We start from the raw sequence: 27828 nt of genomic DNA on the forward strand, positions 1-27828 counted from the left end.
ACTCTCCTGCCTCTCCCTCTCTAGACTTGGGGTTGGGGAGGATTTTCCCCTCCATTTCCCCCTCTCACCCAATGTGATTCCAGGCCAACTGGCAGAGTCCTCTGGTCTCTGCTGCTGCTCTGCCTAGTCTGGGAAAAACAGGCTTCGCCCAAACTCTGACCACTTCTGCATTTGCTATAGCATCTGCCTTTGTCTCCCTCCCTCCCCCCCTCAAGTGATATATCCCTTCCCCCACTTAGGGAGCGGTGCTGTCCCCACTTTGAGTAAACAACTTTTTCCAGCCATTGTTTGTTTGAACTTGCTGGTTTCCTATTTAACTAAATGTAAACGTCAAACCTACTGTGAGGTTACTAAGGTGGGGTATTAGCTTTTTCTGAGCTGGAACTTTCGTTTTTCAATATGGATAGTGTCTTGTTTTATGCTTTGTTGGCATCTATTGCAACTACTACAAATGCTGAATTTGTGGTAGCACAATTCAGGATCATCAAGGTAGGTAATGGTTATTTTAAAGTCGGGTCAATTGTTTTATGTGAGATGGAACTACCGTAGTTGACGATATATATTCCCGAAGAAAGATTTATGCTGTACAAAAATTACTGAGAGTGTCAGAGTTCAAGAAGCAGCCACCTAGTCTGACCTCCTGCACATCGCAGGCCACTAAACCCCACACAGTTATCCCTGTATTGAGCCCAATAACCTGGATTAGACTAAAGTATTACAGCCCTCACGAGACTCAATTACTGTGGGCAGAAAATAGGAATGATTTGTAGTGTACCAATACCCAAAGCCCCTGCAATAGCAGGCAATTGATTTAATGAGCTATACCCAGATAACCCTAGCAAGCAACCTGCACCCCATGCTGCAGGAGGCCGAAAACAATACCCCCAAACAAACCCAAGGTCCCTGCCAATCCTGCACTTGGGTGGGAAAATCTTTCCTGGCCCCAAAAAGATGATCAGCAACACTGAGTTTGTGAGCAAGACCCACCAGCCAGGATTCAGACATATTTTTCTGCACAGCCTGAAAGCACCAACCCACCCCATTTGGTGTCCTATCTTCAGCCATAGCCACCTATGATGTTTCAGAGAAAGGAGGGAGAAAAGGTACATCAGGGTGAAAATTTTCCTCCCTGACTCATACAAGTGAACTGCTGATGTACCAAGCATGAAATTTAGGAACAAAAGACATGGGACTGAAAGGGAACCCCCAGGCCTTGGGAGCCCAGCTGCCTGTCCCTGCAGGCAACCCTGTCATACAATCCCACTCAAATGAATATCAAGATCTATTTTTAAATTATTTAGGTTGTTTGCCCCCTTTACTCCCTGTTCCCGAACCTCACTTCTCTGATGTTTAGTAGCACCTTCTAAGTTCCAGCCTATATTTATTCATGGCTAGATTATATCCATTTGTTGTACCAACATTTTCCTATAAACTTAATTAGTTTTTCTCCCTCTTTGATGTTTACCATCTGCCCTCCCCCCCGCCCCCCCGCCAGCCATGTATTTATAAAGAGCAATCATATTCCCTTTCAGCCTTCTTTTTGCTAGGCTAAACAAGCCAAGTTCTTTTAGTCCTCTATCGTAAGACAGGCCTTCCATTCTCCCGATTCAGTTTGAATTCATCTTTCTTTAACATGTGTGTCCAGAACTGTACATGGTATTGCAGTGGAATGTGAAGTATATTTTTAATATATCCTGCATTTCCAACACCACTGGGATGAAACATATGCTTTATATAATATTTATAAAAATGATTGGAGATCCTCAGATAAAAGGTGTTATAGAAGTGATTATTAAGATCATTGTAAAATGTATGTATTAACATACGTGAAGTTATGAATTCCCTCCCTTGGATGTTACTGGAACATGTTGAAGACCAGACAGCCTAGCCTAGGTAAAGGTGATAAACAGGTCTGTACTAGACAAAGGAATGTGGGTTTATTTCAATTTACATATTAGCAGTAAATAAAGCCATTGCGCTAAACCTGCTCCTGAATTTGAGGACAGAATTAACATGGCTCCTGCATCTCAGAAAGACACAGGAGACACAATCCCTAGGAGGCCTTCCTGACTTATATCCCTTTGGAAATATAAAGAAGAGAGAGAAACTCCATCTTTATCCTTTATCTTAGGAGACAAAGGAACCAAGCAATCAGATCTTGGTGATGGGTCCTGGCCAGAAAAAGCTGGAAAGGAGATGTGGGTGAAAGAAACCATTTTGAACATAGACTGTATCTTGCTAGATTAAGTTTTAGTTCTTTAGATGTATGTGTTCACTTTTTTGCCTGTCACCATCTCTACCTTTATCTCTTTTACTTGGCATTGCTTAATCCAGGATTGCTTTGTTAATAAACTTATTCTGCTTTCATTATAAATCATCAGTGCTATGTACGTGCAGTAAAGTGTGCGCTTCTAGAAAGCTAACAAGTTGGAGTGTTTTACTGTCTCTGTAAAGGGAGTGAAGCTAACACATTGTCTGTGAAGGTCCAATGAGAGGGATGGTCCCTGCAGTGGGACGATTTGGGAGTGAATTTGGGGCTGGAAGTGTACTGAGGTTAGCTTGAAAGAAGTAACCATAAAATCATAGAATTGGAAGGGACCTCGAGAGGTCATCTAGTCCAGTCCCCCTGCACTCAAGGCAGGACTAAGTATTATCCAGACCATCCCTGACAGGTGATTATCCAACCTGCTCTTAAAAATCCCCAATGATGGAGATTCCACAACCTCCCTAGGCAATTTATTCCAGTGCTTAACCACTCTGACAGTTAGGAAGTTTTTCCTAATCTCCTACCTAAACCGCCCTTGCTGCAATTTAAGCCCATTGCTTCTTGTTCTAACCTCAGAGGTTAAGAAAAAATTTTCTCCCTCCTTCTTGTAACAACCTTTTATGTACTTGAAAACTGTTATCATGTCCCCTCTCAATCTTCTTTTCTCCAGACTAAACAAACCCAATTTTTTTTCAATCCTCGTTAATAGGTCATGTTTTCTAGACCTTTAATCATTTTGGTTGCTCTTCTCTGGACTTTCACTAATTTGTCCACATCTTTCCTGAAATGTGGCGCCCAGAACTGGACACAATACTCCAGTTGAGGCCTAATCAGCACAGAGTAGAGCGGAAGAATTACTTCTAGTGTCTTGCTTATGATACTCCAGCTAATACATCCCAGAATGATGTTTGCTTTTTTTTGCAACAGCGTTACACTGTTGACTCATATTTAGCTTGTGATCCACTATGACCCCCAGATCCCTTTCTGCAGTACTCCTTCCTAGGAAGTCATTTCCCATTTTGTAAGCGTGTTCCTTCCTAAGTGGAGTACTTTGCATTTGTCCTCATTGAATTTCTTCCTATTTACTTCAGACTATTTCTCCAGTTTGTCCAAATCATTTTGAATTTTAATCCTATCCTCCAAAGCACTTGCAACCCCTCCCAGCTTGGTATCATCCGCAAACTTTATAAGTGTACTCTCAATGATTTAGATAATGGCATAGATGAAGATATTAAACAGAACCAGACCCAGAACCTATCCCTGCGGGACCCCACTCGTTATGCCCTTCCAGCGTGACATTGAACCACTGTTAACTACTTTCTGGGAATGATTTTCCAACCAGTTTTGCACCCACCTTATAGTAGCTCCTTCTAGGTTGTATTTCCCTAGTTTGTTTATGAGAAGGTCATGCGAGACAGCATCAAAAGCCTTACTAAAGTCAAGATATACCACATCTACTGCTTCCCCCCATCCACAAGGCTTGTTACCCTGTCAAAGAAAGCTATCAGGTTGGTTTGACATGATTTGTTCTTGACAAATCCATGCTGACTGTTATTTATCACCTTATTATCTTCTAGGTGTTTGCAAATTGATTCCTTAATTATTTGCTCCATTATCTTTCCGGGTACAGAAGTTAAGCTGATTGGTCTGTAATTCCCCAGGTTGTTTTTATAGATGTGGACTATATTTGCCCTTTTCCAGTCTTCTAGAATGTCTCCAGTCTTCCATGACTTTTCAAAGATAATTGCTTTATCTCCTCAGTCAGCTCCTTGAGTATTCTAGGATGCATTTCATCAGGCCCTGGAGATTTGAAGACATCTAACTTGTCTAAGTAATCTTTGACTTGTTCTTTCCCTATTTTAGCCTCTGATCCTACCTCATTTTCACTGGCATTCACTATGTTAGAGGTCCAATCTCCACCAACCTTCTTGGTGAAAATCGAAACAAAGACGTCATTAAGCACCTCTGCCATTTCCACATTTTCTGTTTTTGTCTTCCCCCCTTCATTGAGTAATGGGCCTACTCTGTCTTTGGTCTTCCTCTTGCTTCTAATGTATTTGTAGAATGTTTTCTTGTTACCCTTTATGTCCCTAGCTAACTCGTTTTGTGCCTTGGCTTTTTTAATTTTGCCCCTACATACTTGTGTTATTTGTTTATATTCATCCTTTGTCATTTGACCGAAGTTCCACTTTTTGCAGGACTCTTTTTTGAGTTTTAGATCATTGAAGATCTCCTGGTCAGATTGGTCAGAGCCAGGGAGAGGCGTATTAGCTGCTGGCCGGCTCCTGGGGTCCGAGTTCTGGAACAAAGCTGCACAACCACAGCATACCCCGGGTTACAAGGCAGATGGTGACCAAGCTCCTTTCTGGCCTGGGTGAACCCCAAGATATCACAGGGATATACAGTTATCTACATTTACAAATAACATTAAAGATGGCATAAGCTTTTTAACAATATCCACAAGGGAGAGATGAATCTAGCAAAGACATGCTTAAAAATGGTCTAACGCACAGCTCAACAGCCCAGTATAAACATTTAGCAGTGTAGAGCTCAAAATGCTGCTCACCTTTACTAGCCAGTCCAGTCAATAACTATCTTGAAAGCAGGGAAAGACTGTCCATCTTTCAGTCTGAGGGCTGGTCTGCACCTTATTCCTCTCTTCAAAAGCAATGTCCATGGTTCCCTTGTTCTTCTCCTATGCAAGAGCAGCGGCTATTTAATTGCCTGGAGGATTTCACCACCTTTTTCCAAAGCTTTGGTTTTAACTTCCATGGATTATTCCTTGCAGCTATGAGGTTTGTAGCCAACTCTCTGTGCTGTACAGACTGTTTCTAGCCCAGGCTGCTTGGGGCAGTTGTTTCTTATTACTAATTAAGCACAGGCAGGCAGGCAAACACCCTTCAATGTACCAAAGGCTCTGTTTCAAGGGCTACTGTCTACCACAGAAGTGCATGAACAGCAGTTAGCAGAACAATAAAGGAAGCTGGTGTGTACTGAATCATGAGGGGCCAAAGCTATGAGCTAGTCTAGGTAAGACTAGGGTGGTGGGGTTATTAGAAGAAGACACCACCACAACCAAAACCCACCAGGAGGGCAATTTTGAATTCACTACTGAAATTTGTGGGGAGCCAGTAGAGTTGTTTGAAGACAGCTGATGTGATCTCTCTCCTTTGTACATTATACAATAGAACTTGCTGTTTGTATAAATGAAGGGGAAGACCCAGTGTAAATTAATAAATGTTGCAAATTAGCAAGGCAGCAAATGAACACCTAAGAAATGAGGGAGATTACATCACAAAGCACAGAAGCATATCCTTGCCTTTTAGGAAATGAGTAGTTCCAGTGAGGTCAAGGGGACAGCTCATGTTTCAAGTTAGGAAAGTGTTTGCTGATTCAGGGCCTTATTTAACAAGTGTTGTTCAGTTTTAGTGATTTCTTATACTTCCTATCCAGTAGTAAATGTTCTGCAGCAGGGCTTCTCAATTTTTTCTTAAAGTGGACCTCATTAGTTTTTCATATTCAAACTTCCCTACCTGTTTGTGATCATGCAGACCATTGCCTCACCTCCCAATTGCAATGACAAACATTTTGATGGTAACCACAACAGTTGTTTAAATGGACAAGTCATAATGGGAGAGAAAATTCATATTTTTAGTTTTCTTTAGACTGACAAGTATTTTGTCTACTTGGCGGATGTAGCATGGCTGGGGGTAGAGACAGAAGTTAATTACACTCATTTCACCTCCTATCAGTTGTTTTTTTCCTCAAAGGAATCCAGGAAAGGCAGCAGCGTGTGACTGCAGGGGCTTTCTTGTGAGAATTATGGGTCAAGCAGGATGATAAAATGAGAGTGAAGTGAGTGAGGTAATATCTATTATTGGACTAACTTCTATTGGTGAAACAGACAAGTTTACACAGAGCTCGTCTTCAGGTCTGAAGAGCTCTGTGTAATCGTAAACACTTCTCTCTCACCAACAGAAGCTGGTCCAATAAAAGATATTACCTCACCCACCATGTGTTTCTAATTTCCTAGGAGCAGCCTGGTTACAAAACACAGCAAACAAAAATGAGTTGTGAAGTTCTACTGAAGACAGGGCCGGCTCCAGGCACCAGCCGAACAAGCTGGTGCTTGGGGCGGCAGCTTGTAGGAGGCGGCATTCCGCCCCAATCCTAGGGCGGCACGGCTGCTTTTGTGGTTGTTGTTGTTCCGCTCCAGCCACCCTGTAGGGGGCAGCAGCGTGGAGGATGGGAGCGCCCTGCAGCAAGCCCGGCAGGGCAGCCTGCGTCTTTCCCTCCCAACCAACCGGAGTGGTGCGGAGCCCTCCCGGCAGGGGGCACGGCGGGAGGGGCCGTGTGGCAGTGCCCCGCTGAAGCCCTGGCCGCCCTCCTTTTCTCTCTCCCCCCGCTCCCTCCCCGTCTCCCCGCTAGCCGGGGCACATCTGCAGGGCAGGGAGTCCCCCTGCACCCAGGCTCCGGCTGCGCCGCATTTTTTTTTTTGTTGCTTTGCTGTTCTGGCCGCCGCAGGGTTTTTTTTTTTTGCTTGGGGCTGCCAGAAAGCCAGATCCAGCCCTGACTGAAGAGTAGCTATATACTTAAGCAGTTAGAAATAAATGCAGGAGATGGCTGGGGAGTGACTTGTCCTCCACTACTTCACCTCTATGGCCAAGATAAGTATAGCTGTGGGAAATTTATATTAATTTCTTTTTATTTTAATTTACAGAAACAAAGCACCCGTGATGTGGTAAGTGGTCCCATGACCCAACAGGGTGAGTTTAAGGCCTTTTGGGGTGTAAGGTGCTGTTACTTCTCATGCTCTTATTATGGATTTAAATCCCTTTATCAGAAATGACTTTGGCTCATTTGGAAGTCTGTGAGTAAGTTATAATGCATATCTGACCCTGTTATGATATAGAGTCCTTAACCACTTATTGACTTGGTAGGCTCTACCTGAGATCTACGTCCACATAAAACACAGTTAATATGCAGTCAGTAATGATGGCTACTAGCAGTGTTTCTCCCCTTCCCAGCAGAGTAGGGTGCCACATGGTTATCTTCCTGTAACTCTTTAGCATTCGCTATGCAGACAGGACCTCCTCCCCATACTGGTGTACAGGAGTGCTGGGACGATTTTTATAGTGGGGGTGCTGAGAACCAAACTGTAAACCCTGTATATGATGGAAACCACTTCAAGCCAGGGGGCACAGCAGCACCCCCAGCTCCAGCATGTTTGTGTAGCCAGTTTGATCAAGCCTCCTTCCTCTGAGCACTCTGTGGGGGAGACCATCCCAGAATCCATTGCCCTGGGTGTTGCTGGTGTGGTTCTCTGTGCATGTCATCCATGCATTCTATCTCTTGCTGAAGTACTATGGGCAAGCTGCCCAGAATTTTCCAGAACGTGCTTGTCCAAACATGGCTAAACAGTCTGGTTAATGCAGACACACAAACATGGTTGAGTTGTGAGGGGAAAAAAGCTATTTTGTGGACACCACCCAACCATGTTTTTTTGTTACAAGGTTAGAGGAGAGTCAAAAAAATTGCTTATACAAAAATGGTTGCTGTTGTAATGTAGACGGACTTTAACTCATCAAGCACCAGGGCTTTTGCCCACTTATCTCTCTCTCCTCATTAAACAATCTATCAAATAAAGAGACAGAGTAGCTATAGGGGTAACTTAGCTTTTCTCATTCTAATAAAGTTCCTTGCCCCGTATTGGAAGACAGCTACTCTTTCTGTGATTACCATTGTTGCGTGATTCTGTAGAATGGAGTTAGAATAATTAGCACAGATTTTTCACTGTAACCAGGGTTTCTCTTTCATTCTTCAGATCTTCAATGGCATAGATATCTACAGCATGAAAATTGATAGCAAAGTGACATCTCGATTTGCCCACAATGTCATCACAGTCGAGCTGTCAATTGTGCCAGTGTGTCTAAGGACGTGTTTTTTTGATGTGGAGCTCCCCAAGACGGCCTTCAGCATGTAGGTAGTTTGCTGATAGCTTGTTTCAATAGGGTTGCAAACCCTCCCGGTTTCACTGGGAGCCTCCTGGAATCTTGCCCCCTCTCCTAGAGGCTACTAAAGCCAAACTGGAAGATTTTAGGCACTAAAAGTCTGGCAGTGCAGCGGGGCTAAGGCAGGCTTCCTACATGCGCTGGCCTCACACCGCTCCCAGAAGCAGCCGGCATGTCCCTGCGGCCCCTGTGGGGGGTGCAGGAGTCTCCATGCACTGCCCCTGCCCCTGACCCAAGCACTGAGTCTGCAGCTTCCATTGGCTGGAAACTCTGGCCAATGGGAGCTGCGGGGGCGGCACTTGCGGGAGCAGGCAGCGTGTGTAGCTCTCTGCCCTCCCCCCACCCTCCCGCAGGGACATGCCAGACACTTCCAGGAGCAGCATGGGGCCAGGGAAGGCAGGGAGCCTGCCTTAGACCTGCTGCACTGCCACCCGAGGTAAGCACTTCCCAGCTGGAGCCCACAACCCTCACCCCCTCCTGCACCCCAACCCCTACCCCAGCCTGGAGCCCCCTCCTGCTCCCAAAATTCCTCCCAGAGCCCACACCCCAGCTTCCTGCCCCAGCCCTGAGCCCCTTGCTGCACCCAAAACTCCCTCGCAGAGCTTGTCTCTCCTCTACAGGGAGGAAGGCACCGTGAGACCCATAAGGTCCTTGGCTGCCTCAAATGCCTCTGGCGTTGAGGGGAGCTGGAGGTGATCCCCTTGGCGGTCCGGGGACCATTGAGGGGTTCAGATTCAACTGTACCCAAGATGGGGCAGGAGTCAATGAAGGTGGGAGAGACGAGGTGACCTGGCTCAAAATAGGTGCTTCGATGCTGCAGGTCCCTTGGTCTTTGGAGGGGGAGAGCGACCCCATCCGGCCTTTTCTTCTTCTGTGACACCGGGGACTGAGAACAGTGCCAGACAGAAGAAGGTTTCTTTGGGGCGGAGCCGTGGCAGTGCCATGAGTCCTTAGAGTCCTTCTTCGGCACCGGCTAGTGCACTGACAGCACCGGAGCACTGCGGACCGACGAGGAAGTGCTCAGCGTGGATTCTGCCAACCCCAAGTCGGATTGCGCTTGGAGTGCTGCTTCCATTAGCAGGTTTTTCAGCCTTTGATGTCTTTAAGGGTCCTAGGGTGAAATCCCTTGCAGATTCTGCACTTGTCCTTCTGGTGGCTCTCCCCGAGGCACCGTAGACAGGAAGACTGCGGGTCACTCTTCGGCATAAACTTGCCACAGTCCTCACAGAGTTTGAAACCTAGGGACTGGGGCATACCCCAGAACCAGGGAAAATGTTGTTTGGGGGGGGAACCCCCAAGAACTTTTAACAACTACAACAACTATGACTAATAACTAACTATTTAAACTATGAAAACTGAAGTGGACACTGCCAAAAAAGCTTGCAATGCAAGAGCAACAGTTGTTCCAGCAACAGTTGTTCCAGTCACTGGTGGTAAGAAGGAACTGAGGGGATGGCAGATCAGCAGGGCTGCATATTGGATGCCAGGAAGGCACAACTCCAGGGGGCACCCAGGCCGACCCTACAGATGCTGCTAAGGGGTAAATCTTCTGGCTGGCGTGCATGCAGCGTGCACACACCTGATTGGAATGGACATGAACAAGCACTTGAAGAAGACTATTTCTTTAAATAAATAAATAAAAGATGCTGTGATGAGGGGTTCCACACACCACTAAGATGGCACCTCCTCTTGGAGGTTCTGAAGAATAGCTTGCAAAAGCATCACCTCTTTCTGCAGTTGCCCACTGTCTCTCCACCTCTCTTTGAGTCTGCATCCCCTCTATCACACTATGAGCTGTTGCTGCCTCTTTATGACGCCAACCAGTCACTCTTCTTGTTTTCTTCTTCTGGGGTACCAAAGACTTCCTTCAGCAGTCTTCCCATTCACTGCTTTGTAGTGCCGCTCCCTCAATGGCTGGCAAGGAAACACGGGCCAGCCCGCTACATTGGGTTCTGGCTCAGGGACCCTCTAGCCAGCAATCAAAGCCTGTTCCCTTCTAGACCTTACTGCCTTTCCCTGAGCCGTGTCCTGGCTTCTCCTCTCACTGGGTTTGGCAGCCCAAACACACCTCCCTTCTCCCAGGAAGTGACTTCAGACTTTCCCCTCCTTTGCTCCCAATTGCCAGCCTTTATAATCCCCTCCTCAGCTGGCTTCCTCATTCAATCAGTGGCTTGCTTAGTCACCTGATTGCTCTCCGCTGTGGCCTATTGGGTTCATTAGCCCTCTTCTCAGTCTGCATTAACCCTTTCAAGGAAAGTGTGGGGTGAACACCCCATCACAGTTGCATTTATTTGTCTGCTTTCTTTATTGCCCTTCTTGTCCGGATTGTTCACAATCCTCCATTTTGTTGCTGCCTTGCTAGGAATTGTCCAAATAGAGTTTTTAATTGTTTCTATTTTTCTACATATCCAAGAAGGTACTAAAAGTTAACAGATGCCAAGAAATAATCTCAGATGCCATGATGCAATAACTGTTAACAAATGCTTACATATGAATGGCCATCACTTTCTAGGTGCCAGGTGTACAGTAACTCCTCGCTTAACATTGTAGATATGTGCCTGAAAAATGCGACTTTAAGCTAAACGATGTTTAGCGAATCCAATTTCCCCATAAGAATTAATGTAAATGGGGGAGTTAGGTTCCAGGGAAATTTTTTTCACCAGACAAAAAAACTATATATTATATAGATATATACACAGTATACATTTTAAACAAACAATTTAATACTGTTCACTGCTATGATGATTGTGAAGCTTGGTTGAGGTGGTGAAGTTAGAGGGTGGAAGAGGGAGGGATATTTCCCAGGGAATGCCTTGCTGCTAAATGATGAACTAGCAGTTGGCTGAGCCCTCAAGGGTTAACACATTGCTGTTAATGTAGCATCTCCCACAAGGCAGCATGAACAGGAGGGAGGGGAGACAGCATAACAGACAGAGACACACACACACCTTGTTTGTGGGAAAGAGAGAGAGATGCACAATGCCCCTTTAAGTAAGCTGACCCAGTCTTAAGTGCATTGTCTTTTTAAGTGGATCAGGAAGTTGAGACAGCAGCTGCTGCTCCAAGCACTCTCTGTCTCTCTCCACCTGTGTCCCCTCCCTGCTCTATATGGAGAAGGGGTAAGTGGGGTGCAGGAGCAAGGGGGAGGGGGACACCCTGACATTAGCCCTCCCCTCCTCCCCTCCTCCCCCCCGCACAGCAAGCAGGAGTCTCTGGGAGCAGCTCCAAGGCAGAGTGCAGGAGCAGCCCATGGCAGTGGGGGAAGGGACAGCTGAACTGCTGGCAATTGATAGCCTGCTGGGCGGCTGCAGCACAGAGAACTTAGGGGAGCAGGGAGCTGATGGGGGGCCACCGGTTCGCCCTGGTTCCGAGCCCCCACCAGCTAGCTGCAACGGGCTGCAATTCCTGCAAGCAGTGGACAAAGCAGGCAGCTGCCAAATGACGTTAGAAGGGAGCATTACACAACTTTAAACAAGCATGTTCCCTAATTGATCAGCAACATTAACGGGACAACTTTAAGTGAGGATTTACTGTACCAAGAAATGTTTCTAGGAAAAGGAAAATGTTCAGAGCTCACCACTTTTAGCACTGCGCATACATTTTTCTTACTGTTCTGATACCACTGGTGATCTGACTTAACCATTTCATCATGGTCTTCCTGAAAACACTGGAGACAAGTTTATTCCATAAGTGCTGGAAAAACTGTCAATATTTTGGTTCTTTTAATTTATTTGTATTTTTGAATTTTTTGTATTAAGGCAAAGTTACATTACTGGTTGTAATCATACTAATTATACATTACTTATTCACAATCAGATTAATATTCAGAGAACCTGGCTAAAGATTCTGGTTTGCTGACTGAGTTCTCCTCCTCCGAGTGTGTTAAAAAGGATGACCAAATGTCTAAAAACCTATCCTCTTTCTGGAGTTTCTCTTGTGTAAGTACTCGGTGTGAAAGCTTTTCCACTACAAGGACAGTCCACAATTTACTTTCTTATATAACACACCCTATTTATATACCACAATTCCATAGGAGGAGTCGTCACATTTTTCCAGTAATGTGCAATACAAAGTCTAGCTGCTAGCAATAAGAAGAAAATACTTTGTCATTCTGTTTAAAATGCAGATTCTTTACTGGAGCATTAAGTAAGGAGGTCAGGGGATTGCTAAGAAGCCAGCATTTTGTCATAAGATGGATCTCTAATAATTTCCTCTCAAAACTTTCTAATTCCTGGACACAACTACCACGTGTGCAAGTATGTTCCCATTTCCCCCACAATCTCTCTCACAGAGCTTTTCTCTAGCAGCAACAATATGATGGCTCTTAACTGAAGTCTAATGTCATTTACACACTAAATTTATATACATTTTATTTATGAGCTACACAAATTGAAGATGTATATCCCCTTTCCCACACATATACCCACTCGTGCAGATCAATTTCTTTCTCCAAATCATTCTCCCATCTTTTCTTCTGGGTTGTTATCTTCTCAACATCTTTTTCAATCAAAATTGTTTATATCTTAGAAATTACATTTCTATTTTTCGTAAAGGCTTTAATTTTATTTATTTATTAATTTTATATATACTCACACACACACGTGTGCATACATAAATATGTAATGTAACTGAACAATACAGTTGTATTGTATTCTGAGTGCTTTGGTAGGGAAAAGGTATCTGATGAATACTATTGTTATAAAGTTAAAGGGGTTAATTTGGATACAACCAAATTTGGTTATTTTTAACATAACTATGACCTTTCTATGACTTTTCTAAAATTTGCCATGATGCCCACACCGCCAGCTACACAAATCTCTTGCCAACATCAGTTAGTAATAGAGAACATTTGTTTATAATCTATTAATATCGAGCTATTCTGATGAATGAGTTGCATTCTGCCATCTTCCCACCTCCGCAGCCATCAGTCATTCTGTTTAGTTTGTTGTTGAATTAAAATGTATTAAGTTTTTCAGCATGTTACCACACAAAGTCACTCTGTAAGTTACATGACTTGGATATCTGAAAAAGCACACAACTACAACAAATATGTGCTTTCAGGGGTCATGTGCATATCTCTGCAAAAGTGACAAAAAAGTGAAAATAAAATTAGAAACTAAAAACAATGCAGAGTCAGAAAAAATAATTTAAAAACTAGAGAGAGGAAGCAGTACTAACAGCCTGTGAAATTACTAACTCTGTATGACAGTTCATACTGTGCTATCAGGGATTTCATGTTCTTTTTTGACAAATATTAAGTTGTGATAGATAAATAAAATAGACAAGTTTCTTCTTGTTTTCTGTGTTCTTTTCAAAGAATATAAATAAATAATAAACTAGGATACTGAGAGAAAGACTTGGAGAAACTAAGAGAGGGAAGCATTATATCATTAATTAATGTACATGTGAATATGACAGTTCTATTACATGAGATAAATAAAAAGTGTTGCATATAAATAAAAAGGTGATACATTTCATGTTTGATATTTAATAGGCTATTTATCAGTATTAATTCTCACTGTGCCGCAGTTTATCCATCTTTAAAATGGAGAGAATACCTATCTGCTCCACACTGTATTTTGCAACTAGACTAAATGAACGTCTGTACTTACTTTCCTGCACAGAAAGAAGCAGAATCATCTATTACATGACCTCGGTTCTGGCAGATAAGGCTCTTTACCAGCCACTGCTTGCAGAAGCTGTGGGCACAAATTAGGACAAGCACTTGTGGGAATAACAGCTCCCAACACACCAGACTGCTGAACCCTTTGAGGAAAAACCCCTCCTAAGAATCCAGCCACAACAATCCATTTCCTTCACCGTCCAAGTTCTGGAACACTCCTGAAACCTCTGTGTCAGCAGCTCCATGGCAACAAGTTCTACTTCAACAGTTTCCTTGTAATCACTGCAGAACCATGCACCTCTGGCTTTCAGAACAGCTAAGATAGGGCACTAATGTTTAGTGGGGCTCACGTCTCTGATCACACCCATCATGTTCGGCAATCTCATATGTGGTGCTTTCTGGCAAGAATGTAGAAATCACATCAGATCTTTTTGTATCTTCTGGTAAGACCCATAGCAGCAGAGACCAATGCTTAAATGTATGTTTTAAAAAGCCAAAAGAGAGACACTCTTGCTACAGCATTTCATGTAGCATAGCGCACTAAGGAAATTAGAGTGAATGACAAATGGCCAAAGGAACTTAAGGTAACTGAGCCCTTTTGTACATAGTAGTATTACATATCTACGTAGTATGTGCTAAGTAAAGTTTGAGATATCACATCCATGGAGCAGTTTTATTTTTAAAAGTAAGGTCAGTTAACTGTAGTCAGTAACACAAAATGTCTTAAGACCATATCAGTGTTTTTCAGTAGTTAGAGCAGGGGTGTGAAAGTCAAAACTTGAATTCAGTTCCCACCTCTGTCACTGACTTCCCTTACACCACTTAACCTCATTTTGGTGGAGTGAGTGTAATAATAATTAATTACTTCACAAGGGTGTTCTGTTGCTTAATTAATGTTTGGCACTTTAATATTTGATGATGAAAGGATCAGAAAGAGTTAATTAGGGTATTGCTTTAATATCTGATATTTAGAGCAGTTGTCAGTTTATAAACGTATTTGTACAATGTATAGCTTGATGAAAAAGATATATAATGCTTTTCTTCAGCAGGTACTTTACTTAAAAAGACAAAGTAGATAATTGAAATATTATTTGTAGTCTGTCCCTGGGGCACAGATGTTAAGCAATTTCTACAAGTCACAGTCAGTCGAAGCAGAACCATAAAAAGAACCCAGATCTCCTGATTCTCCTGATCTATCCTCCTCTCTATAGCTACCTGTCATGTGATGAACTACTTTTACTGAACCAGGGCTGACTACAGACAGACACCAGAGATGCCAGCTGTTAGCCAAGCATGGGAAGCAGAACTCGGGATCTTCAGTTCCAAAAAGGCCTCTGTCACTTGAGCAAAAAGAGAATTACCACCAGTTCTCCCTAAAATTGGAGCTTTTATTTACCTTTTTGGGCTAGACTCTAGAGAGGGCATATACTCATAAACAAATGGGCAGGGCAGGCAGGGATGCACACATACATAACAGCCACTACATCACCCCCTTTTTGTGAGTTAACACCTGGTTGTCATGGCAATTGCACCACATCCTTCATTGTGACATCCTCTAGCCCAAGCAAAGCTATTGAGGCAATGGACAAAAGTCAGTGCTCAACTTGGCCTCAGAGAGAGAGAGTTGGTGCTGTGCTGTACTGCAGCAATTTTGACAGTTTTTTACATAAGTTCAAGATTTGGCATTTAGACCTCAGAAGTAAGTGAATTTTTTCATGTACCCAATATAATAGAACTGTGTGAGTTTTTTTATGAATGGAGTTGTGGGGCCACAGGAGTTTCTGCCTAGTTCTTTGTGGGCATTAGATAGATTATTCCTGTAACTTTGAACCTAGATGATTTCAAATGAAAACAAAGCTAACAAAGAAAAGCCTGAAAAGAATCTTAACCTAGTATGGCAGGAATGATAGACAGAATGCTGAATCAAACATCAGCTTTGACTTTCAAGACATTTCAGGCACACCTGAACATTACTTGGTGTCTATTCTTTTTTAAACTGTCTGTTGTCTACTTACACCAGTGATTTCAACTCCTTCAGTCATGGGGGTTTTAACATGGATCATTTGTTGTTCGGGTGGATATTTTCATTGTAGTTAGTGCTGGGGGTTGAGAGCCAGACTTCTGAGATCTAGTCCCCAGCTTTGCCATTGACTTGCTTTCAATACTGATCTGGCCCATATATAGAGAAGTCTTCTCAGGATCAATCCCCTAATCCACTCAGTTCTCTTCATAATGTATTTTATTAACATCAGTTCTACTTCAAATTATGAAATTTTAAAAGACTCAGAATCAAATCCATCCTGCTTGAAATAATCTAGGAAAATAAATGTATAACCCTTAAATAATTCTCCCCATACTAATCCAGGAGTCCATGTCATGTATTGTTATGTGTCTTATAAAGTCAATATCAGTGAGGCTCACTTTATCCCATATATGCACATATTAGTAGTATCTGTATCCATTATAAGATGGGTTACCCCTTGCAAGTTAAAATCTAATTGTTTCACTATCCCCTCACTTGTGCCCACTCCCTGTTTTATGGATTGCAAAGACATTGATTAGGTGACCTAAACCACCTCCACTATAATCCTAGTGCAGTAGCCTGTGTATTTTCCACTTCTGTGGGCACAATGGGTAGATCTGGCAAAGGATTGTTCAAGGAGCAGCACCAAGGGCTTCACAGTCTGACTTTTCTTTATATTGAAGGACTGTTAACTTCATTATAGAAATAAGGACTCAGAGAGTTAATGTCATAAGAATTGCTCAGAAGTTATTTGACTCTTGGTTTACAATGCCCGCTTTTAATTTTTTTCATGATCATATTAACTGCATTGAAAAGGCAGCTGCTAAATGCCTTTCCAACTGCTACAAACCTAATTTTGAACTTGTCCTAAAGAAAGCAGCGGAGCCTATTCCACTGTCGCAATAGCTTATTGGGTTTGTTTGCTGGGAAAAACCTTAAATAGGACTTAATCAGTCTCTTAAACAGAGGGATATTGTATGAGATATTGGGAACAGTTTTAAGGCCATCTTCAGCTGCAGAGATCACCTCATTGTTTAATTATGTTAATTCCTTTGCCCTATCACTAGTGAGATGAGTACCAACCTGAAAAACAGTCCTATCTTCAAAAGTCAATAATAATCCTCTGTCTAGCCAGTGAGCCTAAAAATAAATAAATATATATCACAAATCACCACAACTTCTCTCTATCCATCTATCAAAGTAGGGAAGTATTATTTACCTCTCACATAACACAAGAAAAAGGGGTCACCCAATGAAATTAATAGGCAGTAGGTTTAAAACAAAATGAAGTACTTCTTCACACAATGCATAGTCAACCTGTGGAATTCATTGCCAAGAGATGTTGTGAAGACCAAAAGTATAACTGTGTCAAAAAAGAATTAGATAAATTCATGGAGGATAGATCCATCAGTGGCTATTAGTCAAGATAGTCAGGGACTCAATCCCCATGCTCCAGGTATCCTAAACCTCTAGTACTAGAAGCTGGGACTGTACAACACTTGAAATTGCCCAGTAATGTTCATTCCTTCTGAAGCATCTGGCACTGGTTACTTTCAGACGACAAGATACTCCCATTGTCTGATCATCGCTCTTTAACCGCATGGAAGATTTCCCTAATGTCTAATGTAAATTTCTCTATTTTTATTCAATTAAGGTCTCAGAACCCATTAGTGGACAATGGACTACCTGAAGTCCATGTTGGATTCTTGGTAAGAAGATAAGAAAAGTTTTACATTGTACCACATGGGAGAGAGCGAGTGTGTGTGGGGGGGAGAGTGACAGGGGAAAAGGTCAGAGTTCGAGCCACATAGTGTAGCCAAAAAGCCTCAGACTACCATGTAGCCCACTGACATCTTCACACATAATCCTGCAGGCAGCTCTGCTTAGTGTATAGTGTCACATGTCTTCTTCTGAACCCCCTAACAGTTGAGTGGTTAAATGTCTGGGTTCCTCTCAGAGATCCCTTCCTAAAATAATATTTTTAGGTGCCTCAAAAACTCATTAAGCTACCCTTTTAAATCAGGTTTCCTGCTCAATGCTGGAGTCAGCAAACCTTTAGCTCCTCTACTGTTCACAGCAGTCCTTAAACCCATAGTTAATAAATTGCTTTGGTTATTGGTAAAATACTCTTATTAGGAACTCATTGGGATATTGTCTGTCATTTTACACAGAGGAACAGAATAATAAACATACTGTGTATTCCAACCCTAAAATCGATAGACTCCTCCCAGTGCCTTACCCATTCCTAACATTTTGTTGTTTCCATTTCATTTAGGATGAAGGCTCCATCAAGGGCCAGACCACGTGTCCACACCCAATTTTCAGCAACTTTTTGGCCCCTCACGTACTTTTTCTTGCCAAATGAACTCTCTTCACCTTTCAAAAAGCCAGATCCATCCTCAGTCATCAGGTAATTCTGGCAATGAGCATACTCCTTGCCCTAGGTTAGAGTACTTTGGGGGCTGCAGGGATTCAGGTACATGTATGGAACAGGGCCCCCATCTTTCTGAAAATGTGGATGCAGCACTGTTCAAAAAACTCTTCCTTAGCTGGGGTGTGTGTCCTGCCTGGACCCCAGCAAAGTCTGGAAATGCCCACATCTGGAGCTTGGGACCCATTTTTCTAATTTATGATGCTCTCAAGAGTGAGAAAAGAAGGGAATTAGGAACAGAAAATGCAGCAGTTTATACATGTGTAGTGTGATCTCAACTTTGCTCTCTGTATTTCACTGGGACTGTAGGGTAGGCAGGGGGCGAGGAACAGCTCTACTAAGAGGACAATGTACTTACAAAGGTATTTCTACAGTGCAGTTTAGGGAAGGGGCAACTGAGAGCTCCTCCAAAGATCTCAATCACTTGTAAAGAGATTATTCCCTAAAATCCTTTGCCCGTGAGTAATGTAACACTCCATCCCTGATTCAATGGAGTTTATTTTCTCCTTTGGTAGTGACCAAGACCAAGAAGAATGGCTGATGAAATAAAGCACATGGTAGGAGAGCTGATGCCATATAGGGATTAGAGAGTCATGGGGCTCACTGCTTTTCCTCTCTCTTGCCCATTTAGCTGATATGAGAATTTATGAGTTGACAGGAGCCCAGTTCCCCAAATTGATTGAAATTTCTGTTGATGAAACAATAGAGATTTTATTAGACGATGGAAGAAAGTTACATTAACATTGATTTTACCAGGTGGTAGGATCATTCGGTGTTATTAATGTAAATTATGGTATATGAGGAGGCAGGAGACACAGGAGAGAATTCCTTTCCTGATACTCATATTTCCTTTCCATTCATGTTATTTTAGGATGAATACTCCAGCATGGGTTCATTTAATCAGCGACTCTTCCTTGCCTGCCCCTGTACTCTCCGAGGCTCAGTTCTTTGGGCTTTATGAAAGGTTCCTCAAACAGACCGGACCCTCTACCCCTGAGTGAGTATTGGGATTTCTTCACTTCTTTATCTGTATGCATATTTGGGAGGGCACATGTCCAAGTGCAGGGCTTTGGGTGTAGACAATATGGTTACCACATTTCTAAAAAGATAAACACATAATATATTCTCTGCAGTCATTGTAAGGAAGAACTACTCTCTACTTCTCTCACCCCCTAGGCATTTTCTGACCAACAACCAGCTCCAACCATTCCTTCTCACATTCAGGGCCGGCTCCAGGCACCAGCCGAACAAGCTGGTGCTTGGGGTGGCAGTTTGTAGGAGGCAGCATTCCGCCCAATCCTAGGGCGGCACAGCCACTTTTTTTTTTTAGTTGTTGTTGTTGTTCCGCTCCGGCCGCCCTGTAGGGGGCAGCGGCGTGGAGGATGGGAGCACCCTGCAGCAAGCCCGGCAGGGCAGCCCGTGTCCTTCCCTTCCCGCCGACCGGAGCGGTGCGGAGCCCTTCCAGCAGGTGGCATGGCGGGAGGGGTCGCGTGGCAGTGCCCCGCTGAAGCCCTGGCCGCCCCCCTTCTCTCTCCCCCACCCGCAGGTGTTCTTTTTTTTTGCTTGGGGTGGCCAGAAAGCCAGAGCCGGCCCTGCTCACGTTAACATTCTCTTGCAATGCAAATACACCTTTCCCGCAATCCTGACTTCACCCTGCTACTATCTAGTTAGTGACTGTCCTATTCTCCCCTATCACTGCACTTCAGTGGAAGGGGAAAGTCTTAACGTATTTGCAGAGTGATTCAAAGACTCAGGGTATGTCTACACTACCTGTTGGATCAGCAGGCAGCGATAGATCCAGCAGGGATCAATTTATCACGTCTAGTCTAGACGCAATAAATCATCCCCCAGCGCTCTCCTATCGACTCCTGTACTCGGCCACCGCGACAAGCGCAGGCAGAGTCAACAGTGGAGCGGCACCAGCCGACTCACCACAGTGAAGACAAAACTTGGTCATAGCTTTTCATTTTAGCATCTCCTTCAAAAGTCAATAATCCTTTACCCCTGGGGGAATTCTGCACCAAAAAAAAATCAAAATTCTGCATCCTTTATTTGTCAAAATAATGCAATATAAATCACACCAGATTCAACTGTTTTGGTAATTTACTTAAACTACAATACAGAAAAATCACAATAACTATTCAGCATTTCCTAAGCACATGAAAGTTAAGTTACAAACACTTGGTAACTAATACCCTTTCATTTAAATTACATTACAGAACACCAAACAGAAAAAAAAAAAGTAGAATGTCATTTTAAATTGTTCAGACTTTCACACATGAAAGTGATATAGTTTTGGTAATCATTGTCCTGGACCTGGCTGGGTACTTTGGGAAGTGCTTGGTTCTGATTGTCCTGACATTTTATTGACTCTTTTGTAAATGTTTTATTTACTCTCAAAGTCTTTTTTTTAATGGGTAAGTAAAATAAATCCTGAGCTGTATTCTAACCCCATTGTGCCACTTTGGCACAGAAATAAAGTGAGAAAGCACATAGATCTTCCTAGCTGAGGATTCCCTTACTGTCATTTGTAATAAGGCTCCTTTACATCACACTGGCAATGTAGGGGCCTTAAAACTTTTACAGGTTTTATGCTCCTGTGGAAATTGACTGAGAATGGAAACAGTTTAACTAACAATAGCAACATTAACAACATTAACTTTAACAGTCAGGCTGCTACATTTCTGCTTCAGAGAATGAGATCAATTAACCATCAACAGCAACTTTAACGACGTTACTAATACTACATAGTCAGGCTGCTAATGCCTCAGAGAATGAATCAATTAACTCAGGCAGGGCTACTACATTTGTGCCTCTAGACTGCCTCGTGCATAATAAAAAGCCCTACCCTTCCACACCAGTGAGCTATGGTAGCGAGGGAGAGAGACAGTCTCTCTCTCTCTCTCTCGATTGTCCACCCACATACTGCAGCTTCCCTCCTCCCCGCCGGTGATCACACAGGCATGCATGGCCAGCCCCCCGACTCCCTCTCTGAGGTTGCTCCATGCATGCTGGAACAGACGCGCTGCTGGGGAAGAGGCCATGTCCCCCGTAGATTTTATTTGCCTTTTTGTGTGCAAGGGCACAGAAAAATGCCGGCCATATGAATTCCCCCAGCAGTAAATCCTTTCCCCCTCCCTATCTTTACCCTGTATCATGCTATCTTGTTCCTTCTCTGTTATGTGAGTGAGGGCCTTGTTTCCTTTATCACAGACTCAGTTATCTGCAATATTAAATGAATTTTACTGTTAAGGCCTGGAGTCACTAGTTCTCCTGCCCTTGCCTAGTTCCTCCCTCTTGTCAAACACAATCATTAGCAGTTACTCTGATTATTCATGCTTATGAGATTGGGAACAGGGTCTAGTTTCCCACAGTTCCTAGGCATTGTCTCCTGCAACCTTCCCCAGAACAATACAGATTAGCTAGACATGCAAATCAGTGGGGGTCACTCTACTAAACACTTTGGGATATACTGGAGTCTACTGTTCTCTACCCACAGTTCTGTGCTTGCTTCTTCTAATCCACTGTAGGGAAGGCGGCTCTGTATTTTATCCTTTTGAAGAGTCATGTAGATCCAGCTGGCTGGTGAAGTTGAGGGTATATTAACACGGACAATAAAAGCATATGGGAGAGGTAAAATGGGGATTGTTCAGCTGTGTCTAATATTCTATTTCCATTTCTCTTATTTCAAGTTGATGCCATCTTCTTTAGAAACCTTCAGAAGCCACAGCCAATAATATGCTTAAGGTTGGCGGGCTGTCTGTGGGAGATGACTGGCCTGCATGGCCCCACAATATGCCAACATCTTTATGGTTGACCTGGAACAACACTTCCTCAGCTCTCGTCCACTCACGCCCCTTCTCTATCTACACTACATTGATGACATCTTCATCATCTGGACCCATGGAAAGGAGACTCTGGAAGAATTCCACCACGATTTCAACAGCTTCCACTCCACCATCAACCTTAGCCTGGACCAATCTACATGGGAGGTCCACTTCCTAGATACCACAGAACAAATAAATAACGGTCACATTAACACCACCCTATACCGAAAACCCACCGACCGCTATGGCTACCTTCATGCCTCCAGCTTCCATCCCGGACACACCACACAATCCATCATCTACAGCCAAGCAGAGGTACAACCATATTTGCTCCAACCGCTCAGTCAGAGACCAACACCTACAAGATCTTCACCAAGCATTCTCAAAACTACGATACCTGTACGAGGAAATAAGGAAACAAATCAATAGAGCCAGACATGTACCCAGAAGCCTCCTGTTGCAAGACAAGCCCAAGAAAGAAGCCAACAGAACTCTACTGGCCATCACCTACAGTCCTCAGCTTAAACCTCTCCAACACAACATCAGTGATCTACAACCCAACCTGGACAATGATCCCTCGCTTTCACAGACCTTGGGAGGCAGGCCAGTCCTCGCTCACAGACAACCCGCCAACTTTAAGCATATTCACACCAGCGACACCATCACAGGATCTAACCAGATCAGCTACAACATCACCGGTTCATTCACCTGCACATCCACCAATGTTATATACGCCATCATGTGCCAGCAATGCCCCTCTGCTATGTACATCAGCCAAACTGGACAGTCCCTACGTAAAAGGATAAATGGACACAAGTCAGATATTAGGAATGGCAATATACAAAAACCTGTAGGAGAACAAACAGCAAACAGGAAAACATCAAAAAAGAGCTCTCCAACCTATAGACTTTCATAAATTAACCAACCCTCCACACAAACGGACTTTACTAAAATAAGACAGGAGAGCTACATTACACACTTCACCTTTCAAATAAAAGTTCTGGGTTTTGCATCTTTTACTCCTGAGTGGTGCAGATTCACGCAAGCAGGCTGTGATGCGGTGTTCATCCCCAAAAAGGCCTGAAGGGGTAAGTTATGCCAATTTACCTATAGGCAGCACATGGAGGAAAGCCAGGAAATGTTAAGGCCTAATTGGCCTAATCTTCATCTCCAGGCCTTATGTGGGGTGGAAACCCCATCGCACAGGCCCACAAGCGTAAGTACAATTCAGATCTGAGTAAGGGTTGCAGCACTAGGTCCATAAAATATCAAGTCAGCTAGTTATCTTTCACCAACATTGAAATGTGTTTGGCCCAGATCCTCAAAGGTATTTAGGTACCTAGGCTAATATATACAAAAGGGACTTAGGCATAGGATGATCAGTGTTACAACACCTAACTTTTAGGCCCCTAGGCAAAGCGATAGGCACCTTTGAATGCAATCCACAAAGCCAGCATGCTAGGAGCCACCTAAGCCAGCCAGCAGGAGCTGCAGACAAAAGGGGCGTATCCTAAGTCCCACACTTCTCTCAGAGTTCAGCACCTATCTCTGCTAGAGAGCCATGAACTGAGGTAAGAAAGGCATTAGGCCACCTAGGTGGTGAATGGGCCTGATTTGACAGGTGTGCTCAGATGCCACCAACTGGATCAGGACTTTTAGATGAGTTTACACAAATCAGCTGGGGGGGGGGGGAAAGAGGGACAGAGAGCAGCTTTCTTATAACCTTTAGCATAGTGGTTAGAGTACTCACCCAAGATGTGGAAGACAACCCCCCACCCATTCAAGTCCTCCCCCCCCCTCTCCTGAGAGGAAGCAGGGATTTGAACAGGGATCTGCCACATCTGAGGTGAGAACCCTAATCACTATGGTATGGAATATCCTGATATGGGGCTCCCTCAGTCTCTTCTATTGAAGTTTTTCAACTTAAATTAAATAATTATATATTAATTGGGCTAGACAAAGTTAAATGACACTATAGCTTAGTGATTAGAGCACTCACCTGAGCGATGTAGATCCCTGTTAAAATTCCTTCTCATCAGGCAGAGGAGGGACTTGAACTGGGGGTCTCCCACATCCCATAACCACTAAGCTAAAGGTTATAAAGGAAGGTTCCCTCCACCACCTGCAACTGTTGTGTTAACTCACCTAATGGGTCCAATCCAGTAAGCAGCCTCTGGGCATGCCTACCTGATCAGGCCCAGCATGCAATTTAGGTGGACAAATGCCTGTCTTCCCTGGTTTGTGGATCAGTCTGGAGCATAGATAGAAGATAGCGTCTGGGCGCCTACGGTGAGGCAGCAGAGCACATGCACACAGGCAGAAATGTAGGCACCTAGGGTACTCCCTCTGCACATGATTCGGCACTGAATTAGTTTAGGAACATAGAGGGGTAAGCAGCAGTCAAAGGGGAGTTTTGTGGATCTCAGTGGGGCCTAAAAATTGGACTTAGGCACCCAAGTACCTTTGTGGATCCCACCTCTAACTCCCATTGGTTGCAGTGGGAATTAAGTGACAACGTTAATTTGAGGATCTGGGTCCTGGTCACTAATTTTATGCTCATTCATGTAGGGAAGAGAGAGTTTTATTCTTTGATTTAGTCAGAAAAGTTATAAAATGATAAAACAAATCTGAAACATGGCCTCAGACAGGCAATGAAAAGTCATTAGGGCAGGATATTGGATATTAAATACCATTTAGCTGCAGACTTGGCAATACAATTAAAGCCTTAATTAACCAAAGTCACACACTTATCACAGCACATAACTGAAGTTCTCTTCTCTCACTGTCTATGCAAAGTCACACCACATAAAGGATTCCCTTTTCAACTGCCTAAAACATGCAATTAAGTTGTTTAATGCCTTACTAAAACTGTCACAGCAAACCATGGTGCCAGTCTCCATACTGTCTATCTAGGCACTCTGCAAATTACATGAAGGTTTGAAATGGATTCTCTTCTTGCCATCCTAGGATTGGCTATTTCAGTCTCCCTCTGTTGTGCCCCTTCTCAACATATGTTTCTTGTGTCTTCTGCCCCATTTTGGACCAAGAGACTTTGAATTTGCTCCTTTAAGGCAATGAAATTTTAATAGAAGTTTGAAGGAAGGAAGGCAGACTGATACAGGTCTGACTGGTAAATGGGCATATTACTAGAGATTTTAATAGATACCATTTTTTCCTCCTTCTGGATGAAGACAATATATTCCTCTCCTGTTATCTGCCACTTTTGGGAGTCAGGCCCACAACACTGACAGAAATAGCATTTAATTCCTGTAATTTTTAATAGGTCACAGTCCAGCCCATGAATTATTATTTGTATCTAGTTTTCAGATTTTTGAAGAGTTCCGCTCATGGGATTCCTACTCTAATTTATGATATTTTAGCAGGAGGCGTTACCTGTTTCAAAAAGAGAAACACTGATGATATGATTTAGTTGAATAAAACTTATGTCTGCTAATTGCATTGCTTCTTGTGCTCATAAGAGCAGAACCGGGGCTTGGAATACCATGCAGCCTGGTACCTATCAACGCAGGTCAGAACAAAGGCCCCCTTTCTGAAGGGTGGCGTCAGCAGCGGCGTCAGGGTTTTTGCCACCCTAGGCAACAGCGCTCTTCCTCTGAGCATTTGGCAGCAGGGGTCCTTCCACTCCGCGTCTTCGGGGTACTTTGGTGGCGGGTCCCGGAGCGAGTGAAGGATCTGCCGCTGAATTTGCGCTGAAGACCTGGAGTGGAAGGACCCCTCCCCCACCGCTGAATTTCCGCCTAGGGGAAGCGCTGGCCCTGGCTGGCGTGTATAATTGCAGTATGCAGCAGTGGCTCTATGTAGGACCTTAGTCATATTCTCAAAGCACTGTTTAATCAGTGTCAAACTCTTGATTGATGTAAAGTTTGTGAGGCCGCACTGCTATCATTACAGACCCAGCAATGACTCACACACCCAAGTGGAAATGAGAAGCTGTTCTTATGCAAGAAGGAAATGCTGGTCCAGGACACCAGGGTTTTCTTCACCAACATGGCCCAAAATTTTCACGTGGTTTGAAAGCGTGCAATGGATCTTTAATTTCCACTGCACAACTGACAGAGCCAGTGTAAAGGAGCTGCGGTTTGCGATGATTTTCCTCTATCACACTAAAATCAACGTGTGGGAAGTTGCTCCTCTCTCAAAAAGACACAATGTCTATTTCTTCTGGTGTCTCCCATTATCGTCTTTAACTAAAAGGAGAGAATGGGCTGTTATCCTTTGGGGGCACATTTGGACATGACAAAAGCTATCTGGGCCTTTTTCTAGTGCCTCTGCCACAGTCCCCTCTCTAGTGACTTCACTTAGGAAATGGGATCCAGATATGTATGGGTCATTCCCTGGTCAGAGCTGGGAAAGCTACCTAGTCACTCTGTTCGCTGAAGCTAGTCAATTTATAATAGAGGGGAGCAGTCTTCTGGGAAACAAGAAGACTTTTTATCAATACATTAGAAGCAAGAGGAAGACCAAAGACAGGGTACGCCCACTGCTCAGTGAAGAGGGAGAAATAGTAACAGGAAACTTGGAAATGACAGAGATGCTTAATGACTTCTTTGTTTCGGTCTTCACCGAGAAGTCTGAAGGAATGCCTAACCTAGTGAATGCTAATGGGAAGGGGGTAGGTTTAGCAGAACAAGTTAAAAATCACTTAGAAAAGTTAGATGCCTGCAAGTCACCAGGGCCTGATGAAATGCATCCTAGAATACTCAGGGAGCTAATAGAGGAGGTATCTGAGCCTCTAGCTATTATCTTTGGAAAATCATGGGAGACGGGAGAGATTCCAGAAGACTGGAAAAGGGCAAATATAGTGCCCATCTATAAAAAGGGAAATAAAAACAACCCAGGAAACTACAGACCAGTTAGTTTAACTTCTGTGCCAGGGAAGATAATGGAGCAAGTAATTAAGGAAATCATCTGCAAACACTTGGAAGGTGGTAAGGTGATAGGGAATAGCCACCACAGATTTGTAAAGAACAAATTGTGTCAAACCAATCTGATAGCTTTCTTTGATAGGATAACGAACCTTGTGGATAAGGGAGAAGCTGTGGATGTGGTATACCTAGACTTTAGTAAGGCATTTGATACAGTCTCGCATGATATTCTTATCGATAAACTAGGCAAATACAATTTAGATGGGGCTACTATAAGGTGGGTGCATAACTAGCTAGATAATCGTACTCAGAGAGTTGTTGTTAATGGTTCCCAATCCTGCTGGAAAGGCATAACAAGTGGGGTTCCGCAGGGGTCTGTTTTGGGACTGGCTCTGTTCAATATTTTCATTAACAACTTAGATATTGGCATAGAAAGTACGCTTATTAAGTTTGCAGATGATACCAAACTGGGAGGGATTGCAACTGCTTTGGAGGACAGGGTCATAATTCAAAATGATCTGGACAAATTGGAGAAATGGTCTGAGGTAAACAGGATGAAGTTTAACAAAGACAAATGCAAAGTGCTCCACTTAGGAAGGAACAATCAGTTTCACACATACAGAATGGGAAGAGACTGTCTAGGAAGGAGTACGACAGAAAGGGATCTAAGGGTTATAGTTGACCACAAGCTAAATATGAGTCAGCAGTGTGATGCTGTTGCAAAAAAAGCAAACGTGATTCTGGGATGCATTAACAGGTGT

The 27828-nt window shown here is 43.5% G+C and overlaps 1 protein-coding gene and 1 long non-coding RNA gene across 2 annotated transcripts in view; both read left to right on the forward strand.

Annotated features, from left to right (window-relative positions):
- Window positions 1-399: 399 nt before the first annotated feature.
- Window positions 400-27828, forward strand: part of LOC117880047 (inter-alpha-trypsin inhibitor heavy chain H3-like) — an 87698-nt gene continuing 60269 nt past the window's right edge. Inside the window, 4 exon segments of the mRNA XM_034775721.1 lie at window positions 400-489; window positions 6987-7007; window positions 8091-8245; window positions 17578-17632. Of these exon segments, the coding sequence (XP_034631612.1) occupies window positions 400-489; window positions 6987-7007; window positions 8091-8245; window positions 17578-17632 (321 nt within the window).
- LOC117880879 lies at window positions 11356-14524 on the forward strand. Its single transcript, XR_004646631.1, has 3 exons — window positions 11356-11396; window positions 12094-12215; window positions 13902-14524. It is a non-coding gene; the product is annotated as an uncharacterized LOC117880879 (long non-coding RNA).

The sequence above is a fragment of the Trachemys scripta genome, chromosome 7, assembly GCF_013100865.1.
Source record: "Trachemys scripta elegans isolate TJP31775 chromosome 7, CAS_Tse_1.0, whole genome shotgun sequence".
NCBI lineage: Eukaryota > Metazoa > Chordata > Testudines > Emydidae > Trachemys > Trachemys scripta.